Source organism: Lycium ferocissimum, unplaced genomic scaffold (assembly GCF_029784015.1).
Source record: "Lycium ferocissimum isolate CSIRO_LF1 unplaced genomic scaffold, AGI_CSIRO_Lferr_CH_V1 ctg9341, whole genome shotgun sequence".
Classification (NCBI taxonomy): Eukaryota; Viridiplantae; Streptophyta; class Magnoliopsida; order Solanales; family Solanaceae; genus Lycium; species Lycium ferocissimum.
The window spans coordinates 18400-26557 of NW_026727691.1; the positions used below are offsets into that span (position 1 = coordinate 18400).

At 39.2% G+C, this 8158-nt stretch overlaps 1 protein-coding gene across 1 annotated transcript; it reads left to right on the plus strand.

The window, feature by feature from the left end:
* The first annotated feature begins 6412 nt into the window (after window positions 1-6412).
* LOC132046088 (uncharacterized) lies at window positions 6413-7489 on the plus strand. Its single transcript, XM_059436633.1, has 3 exons — window positions 6413-6847; window positions 6968-7118; window positions 7218-7489. The coding sequence occupies exons 1-3, from the start codon at window positions 6413-6415 to the stop codon at window positions 7487-7489; spliced, it is 858 nt and encodes a 285-aa protein (XP_059292616.1).
* The last annotated feature ends 669 nt before the right edge of the window (window positions 7490-8158 follow it).

Below are 8158 nucleotides of genomic sequence, written 5' to 3' on the forward strand. Positions count from 1 at the left end.
CATTTACGTACTGTCCTTAAAATTCTCGAAACCCAAGAGCTATTTGCAAAATTTTTGAAGTGTGAGTTTTGGCTAAACTCAGTGACCTTTCTAGGGCATATTATTTCAGGCGATGGTATTTGGGTAGATACCCAAAAGATTGAGGCAGTGAAGACTTGGCCAAGGCCTACAACACCTATGGAGGTTCGTAGTTTTCTGGATTTGGCAGGTTACTACAGGAGATTTGTAGAGGGTTTTTCTTCTATTTCTTCCCCATTAACGAGGCTAACTCAGAAATTAGCTAAATTTCAATGGACGGATGCGTGTCAACGTAGCTTCCGAGAGTTAAAGAATAGATTAACCTTTGCCCCGGTCCTGACACTTCTAAAGGGATCGGAAGGTTATGTTGTCTATTGCAATGCTTTAGGCGTTAGGTTAGGATGTGTGTTGATGCAACATGGTAATGTGATTGCGTATGCTTCGATGCAGCTATGAAAACATGAGAAAAATTATCCAACCCATGATCTTGAGTTAGCTGCGGTAGTTCATGCATTGAAGATGTGGAGACATTATTTGTATGGTGTCCATGTGGATATTTACATGGATCACAAAGGCCTTCAGTATATTTTCAAGTAGAGAGAATTGAATTTACGATAACGGCGATGGCTGGAGTTGTTGAAAGATTATGATGTTAATATCCTATATCATCTCGAGAAGGCGAACGTTGTGGCTGATGCCCTTAGCCACAGAGCTATGGGAAGTTTATGTGATGTTCAGCCAGAGAAAAGAGAGTTAGCACGTGAACTCCAGCAATTAGCTAGCCTAGGAGTTCGGGTAGTGGACTCAGGCAATGTGGGAGCTATCGTTAAGAATTCAGCGGTCTCGTCACTAGTGGTTGAAGTGAAAGAGCACTAGGACGAGGATCCCATACTAGTTCATTACAGATATACCCTCCCTTAGAAGAAGAAGCGATCCTTTGAGATTTCGGGGATGGATTTCTTCGATGTCGAGGCTGGTTGTGTGTTCCTGATGTTGCCGGATTACGCCACCAAATATTGAGAGAAGCCCATTGTTCTCGTTATTTTGTTCACCCCAGAGCAACGAAAATGTATCATGATCTTAAATCCATATATTGGTGGAATGGAATGAAGAAAGATATAGCGGAGTTCGTGGCTCAATGTCCCAATTGCCAGTAAGTGAAAATTGAGCACCAAATGCCCGGTGGATTATTGCAAGCTATGAAAATTCTGACTTAGAAATGGGAAGTGATAAATATGGATTTCATCACAGGCTTACCTCGTTCTAAGCACAAATATGATTCTATATGAGTAATTGTGGATAGACTTACAAAGTCAGCTCATTTTCTACCGGTCAGAACTACATATGTAGCGGAAGATTATGCAAAGCTTTATGTCAAAGAAATAGTACGACTCCATGGTGTTCTAGTATCTATTATTTCCGATAGAGGGACACAGCTTACAGCTAATTTATGAAAATCTTTTCAAGAAGGGTTGGGGACTCAGGTGATTCTTAGTACAACATTTTATCCACAGACTGATGGTCAAGCTGAGCGTACCATTCAAACACTTGAGGATATGCTACGAGCATGTGTATTGGATTTTGGAGATAGTTGGGATGATCACTTCCCGCTTATCAAACTTGCTTATAACAACAGTTGTCATTCCAGCATCCAAATTGCCTTGTATAAGGCTTTATATGGGTGAAAGTGTAGATCTCCAATTGGGTGGTTCGAAGGAAGTAGGAGAGACTAAATTGATAGGGCCAGACTTGGTCCAGCAAGCTATAGAGAAAGTCAAGCTTATTCAGGATCGATTATTAATATCTCAGAGTCGTCAGAAATCTCATGCAGATAATCGTCGATGAGATTTAGAGTTTCAAGTGAAAGACTGGTATACTTGAAGGTGTCGCCAATGAAGGGCGTTATAAGATTTGGTAAAAAAGGACAAGCTTAGTCCTCGGTATATTGGGCCTTACGAGATTGTACGCAAGGTAGGCCAGGTGGCTTACGAATTAGATCTACCTTCTGTTTTGGAGTCAGTTTACCCAGTTTTCCATGTATCGATGCTTCATAAGTGCATTAGAGATCCTTCCAAAATTGTACCAGTAGATGATGTCCAAGTCACCAAACAACTGTCTTATGAAGAAGTTCCCATTGCCATTCTAGATAGGCAAGTACGGAGGCTCGGGACCAAAGATGTAGCTTTAGTTAAAGTTCTAAGGAGAAATAATAATAATAGAGAGGAAATAACTTGGGAAGCAGAAGAAGACATGAAGTTCAGGTACTCGCATTTATTTCCACCTCCAGAGGAGACTCAGGCAGAGACGCCATTGTCCTCAAGTATGTAATGCTTTCTTTAATGTTTTCTGGTCGTGTGTGGCCATGGTTATTGATGTTGTTGTTGTATCCCCGTGAGGCGATGTATTTTGGGTTGCTGTGATAGGATGATAGTGCCGTGATAGGATGTTAGTACCATATTATAGGGGAAACTTTGGCAAAATTTTTATAGAATCCCTAAGAATCTAACATTTAAGGACAAATGTTCCTAAGGGGGGAAGAATGTTACATCTCGAAAATACCGGATTTGTTGTCTTGTGAGTAGACTAATGTGAGCTTAAGAAGAACATGAGGTTTTTATTAAGATTAAGGAGAGTATCTAATAGTTTGAAGAGCATGCCATAAGATTTTGAAGTTATATGAATCGATGGAACTAAGTTTGTTGAAGGAAGTGAAATGTAAGTCATGTTTGGAAGATTTTTCACGTTAGTTGATTCGATACGTATTTAGTGATGTCTTGAGGGGATTTTATAGGGCCTCTTAGATGATTAATGAAGTGTTACATAAGTACCAAGAAGGTTCCACAAGGATTGGAAGTCAAACGAATTGACCGAGAGCAAGTCTCGAAAATTTCATGAGTTGTACGGCCATTTGTACGGACCGTATAAATTATAATGGTCCATAGAATACTTCCAGAGAGGGGTGACTCACTAGTGAGATTATACAGACCGTATAAATTATACGGACCGTATAAGTGTCAGTATAACTCGGTTGGGAAGCTTTAGCCATTTTGTATAAATAGATGACCCTTGTTCATTATTTCATTTCCCACACTTCCTCCAAGCTCTCCAAAGCTCCAAAACCCTTATCCAAGCATATTCCACTCAAACCCAAGAAAAAAAAAAGATCAAATTGCAAGAATCGAGGTCTTCATATATTGGAATACTCACTAGGGTTAGTAGACTTCAAGAATAACTTGGGTATTGAAGCTAGGGTTTTCACATAAGTTGATAACTTGCTCCAAAGCTGATTCTTATGAGATAAAAGGTTAGTTTTCATGCTTATTTCATTTTATTAAGAATTCTTAGTTGTTGAACAACTTGGGTGAAAGGGGAAGTAGAAGATGAGGTCTAAATATAGTTTTCATGATGTTTTTGAGTGGTAAGACAACTTGAGTCATGATTCTTAGTATGATATAGATATAATCTTGTTATAAAAGTAATAATTATGGCACATTCGATGCTTTTTGGCTATAAGTTTTACTTGTTAAATTGAGAATAATTCTTGGTCTTTTTTACTTGATTATGATATTGTGGATGTTTTACGGATTTTGGGAGTTGTTTTGGAATATGGAAGTAAAAAGGTGTTCAAAGTTAACTTATGAATTATTCTAGTTCGAATATTAGAGTATCTTTAAGGCTTAACATGGGATGAATCCTTCTAAATATAGATTCTCGTAAATGCCATCGTGGATGATTAAGTAGTTAAGAAGACAAAGAGGTACGTAACGCTAACCCTTCTTTCTTAAGGGATGGTCCCAACGTTGTATTCCTTCATGTGAATTTCATAATGTCTTTGATGTGTCGGGCATTTATGGCACATTCGAGGCCTTTTTACGAGAAGCTTTACTTGTTTTTAAATCTCACCGTAGTGTTGGTTCCAAAAGAGTCTTAAAGAGAAGAGGATTTACGGGCGGTTATACGGACCGTATTATCAATACGGGCCGTATTCCATGGTCCGTAAAAGAATAAGGATCGTACATCTCCAAGGAAATTGTGATTTACGAACAACTTTTACGGACCGTATTTCTTTACGATCCGTATAAAATTTAACCGGTCCGCATAAAGTCAAATTGGAAGTGAAAACGAAATTTTGTCAATCTTATTTTGCTCACGAAAGCAAGTTGACTCTTATAAATCCTTATTTAGGTTTCTTGTAAAGGGACCAAAGTGCAAACGCAACTTTCACGTTTTTATTTTCATTAGCATTAGTTACTCATAGTTTTGAAGTCTTTTGGGGAGATTACAAACAATTGCATCTAGTTTTTGAATTTCTCTTCAATTCAAGCAATCAATTCTTAAATTATGATTCTCATTATTTCTTCTTGTTTCTTCTTTCCTCTATGAATAGCTAATTTCCCTTACTAGGGTTGTGAACCCAATTGATGGGTGTTTTGTGATTGGGTTTGTGATTGATATACATATAATGGATTATTAGGATTTATTTATTCTTCATTCTTCATTCATAATTAATGGTTGCAAACATTGATTAAAGCCATAAACCTTGATTTATTTGGGAAAATAATTAGGGTTGGTAAGAATAAATAACAAGGACTCAAAGCTTTAAACTTTGTTTAATAAATTCACTTAGGAATAAGAAGAATTTACTTGGCATGATTAATCGTTCTTCATAGTTACTTTCTTATATTTGGGAAAATCATAGAAAGAGATAATCTTTATTTATTGGGAAATAGTAGAGATTCATATAGAGATTAAGTGCATTCATATAATGATTCATTAGAAGTATATCAAGATCAATACCCATGATCATACACTCTATCTAACTGGGACACAACCTTAGTTTCTTTTACCATAAATTCACATCCAAACAATTGTTAGCAATTAGTCACTAAAAATCCAACTTTTACCAAAATCACCATAAGACATTAGACCTAAACATAGCATCCTACGATTTTAGTAACCTTTTCACACCACCTTGTTGGGTTACTATATTTGACAACGTCCGCGTTATACCATTAATAGGTGTAATTTGAGCGTATCAAATTTTAGCGCCGTTGCCGGGGAATACGGTTTTGAAATTACTAAATAGTGTTTGCTTTATTGAAGTATTTTGCTTATTCCATCACACCTTGTTTGCTACTCTGTGTAAACCAGGTGAACATGAATCAGAATCAATAAAATCAACGTGCTGGCAACCAGGGGAATCGGTTGAACAATCAGGCGAATGAATCAGATGATAAGAATGTTTTCGCTGATCTTGTTCCAGAGGAGGACTATGCATCTGCTATTGTTCGACCTCGAGTTGGAGCGGCTAGCGTGAAAATTGACTCCTCTCTATACCGAGCTTGTTGAAGCTTGAGGGATACTTTCGGAACTCTACCGAGAATGACCCTCAACGTCATTTGCGAATTTTGTGGATGTGTGTGCTAATCACATCCAGAACAACGTCCCACAAGATGCTATTCGGTTGAGGTTATTCAAATATTCCTTAACTGGAGAGGCAAGAACATGGTTTGAGAAGCTGCCCCGAAATTCAATTACTTCATGGGCAGAGATGGTGACTGCTTTTCTCACAAAATGGTACCCCATAGCAAAAAGGCTGAAATTCGTGACAAGATCTATGAATTTAAGCGTACGACCGTGAGGAACAACTATATGAAGCACGGGAGAGATTCAAAGAGTATTTGCAGAAGAGTCCTAATCATGGTTTTCCGGATCACATATTAATGGAGAAATTCTACCGAGGGTTAGATCCAGTGACGCAGTCAGTTGCTAATAATGCAGCTGATGGTTGTTTCATGAACAAATCTTATTGACTAGTGACCAACATACTTACCAAGCTGATGACTCATAATCAGGCTTGGCACTCAAATAATGCTGATGTGGTATCGTATGGTAGTGCTATGATCCAGAATATAGTAAAGGAGAATCAAAATACCCAGCAAACATTGGCAGAACTTGCAACAAATATTTCCTTACTAACGAAGAAGTTTAATGAATCCCAGATCAAGAAGGTAAATGTTTGTGAGGATGATACAATTTTGCCAAAAGAAATGTACCATACTCAAGATGGTCCGTTCCATGATGGGCTCCCTATGTAGGTTGAAGATGCTAATTATGTTAATAACTATCAAAGGGGTTACCAAAGACAGAACTACCAAGGTGGGTATCAGAATCAGAATTAATGGAGACCTCAGCAAGGTCAAGGTGCTTATAACCACTCTGGGAACTACAACAATAATTATGGCGGTGCGAACCAGGGGAGCTACAACAACAGTAACAATTTTGGGAACAAGAGTTTCAATCCTTATATACCACCGAAAGGGCGATCAACGAAGGAGCAAGGTAGTTCGAAGGTTGAATCAATGCTTGAGAAGATTCGCCAATCGGTCTAAGTATGAGGGGACTTTATCGGGGCCGACAGAGACAGGTGGGTTCCCATACGGCGGTTATTCAAAAGGTTGAACACACGGATGAGGATATTTCTAGAGAGAAAGACCCTCCTAAAAAGGGAGGACTTCCGAGTGACACTATTCCAAATCCAAAGAATGGGGGAGGCGGTGTAGACCGTGTGTTTTCCATCACTACTAGGAGTGGTAAAATACTCCAAGGGGCTGATAAGAAGGTGGTTGATCTTGAGACAATAGATGAAGAGGATGAGGTGCAGTCTGAAGCACCCATTATTGTTGATGAGAATCCTACTGACAAGAAGGTTGCTGATATTCCAGAGATAGTGAAGGATGCTGATAACACGAGCAAAGCGGGCTGTGAAAGGGCTCTCCGCCCTTTGACTCAGCTGTTCAAAGCTAAACCTCCCTTTCCCCAGAGGTTGGTAAAGAAGAAGGAGGATGCTAAGTTCGAGAAATTTTATGATCAGTTGAAGCAGCTATCTCTTAATTTTCCCTTCTTGGAAGCTGTCAAGGAGATGCCCGATTTTGCTAAATATTTGAAGGACTTGCTGACCAAGAAGAAAGCGGTTCAACATGAAATCGTAAGTTTGAATCACACTGTGAGTTCCATCATCTCAACCACTACTGTTCAGAAAAAGGGAGATCCTGGGGCGTTCACCATTCTTTGTTCTGTGGGACACCATGATTTTGCTCGTGCTTTGTATGATAATGGGGCGAGTATTAATTTGATGCCCCTTGCTATATACAAACAATTAGGTTTGGGGATGCCCCTTGCTATATACAAACAATTAGGTTTGGGGATGCCAAAGCCAACTACTATGAGGTTACAAATGGCTGATAGGTCTATCAAAAGACCTGTTGGGTTGGTTGATGATGTACTTGTGTGGGTTGGTGATTTTATGTTGCCCGCTGATTTTGTGATTCTTGACTGTGTTGTTGATCGGGACATTCCTATTATTATGGGGATACCTTTCCTTGCTACAGGGAGAGCTTTGATGGATTCGGAGAAAAATGAAATCAAGTTCCGAGTCAACGATGAAGAAGTGACTTTTCAGGCTAGCTAGGGGATGAAGTTACCAAGTGCTTACGAGAGTATTTCGATAATTGATTCGTTCGATGTTATTGATGAAGCAGTGGAGTTCAAGACGGAAGAAGAAAGTTTGGGTGAAGCTCTAGCTGGTATTCTTGTGAATTTCGATGCTGAGGACATGGAAGGTTATGTGGAGACGATAAAATCACTTGTTGGGTTGGGATCATATTCCTAACAACCAAAGAAGCTGAATCTTGATCTGAAAAATAGAACAACTCCTCCAGCAAAGCCTTCGATTATTGAGCCACCTAAGTTAGAGCTTAAAAAATGACTCCCATCACATCTAAAGTATGAGTTCTTTGGTCGGACAATACATTGCCGGTGATTGTTTCGAGGAGATTTTACGGCTTTTTGGAGGTGTTGAGGGAGATAGGCGTGCTATTGGTTGGACCAACTTTCCATGGACGTATTGAGCAAACCGAGTATCAAAGGCGTGCTATATGAATCGCAAGAAAGAGTGAGAATGGTTTACCCAATTGCGATAGTAAATGGGTGAGCCCGATCCAATGTGTTCCTAAGAGAAGGGCATCATCCGTGGTGCCAAATGCAAAGAATGAGTTGATCCCAACTAGAACCGTAACCGGATGGAGAGTTTGCATGGACTATCGCAAGCTCAACACAGCCACATGCAAGGACCATTTTC

What these genes read in the sequence shown, in the direction of transcription:
- LOC132046088 (XM_059436633.1), top strand. Translation starts at nt 6,413, where the DNA reads ATGAGGGGACTTTATCGGGGCCGACAGAGACAGGTGGGTTCCCATACG. An exon ending in CTCCCTTTCCCCAGAGGTTG is followed by an intron (nt 6,848 to 6,967) that starts GTAAAGAAGAAG and finishes AAATATTTGAAG; the next exon opens with GACTTGCTGACCAAGAAGAA. An exon ending in GGGACACCATGATTTTGCTC is followed by an intron (nt 7,119 to 7,217) that starts GTGCTTTGTATG and finishes ACAAACAATTAG; the next exon opens with GTTTGGGGATGCCAAAGCCA.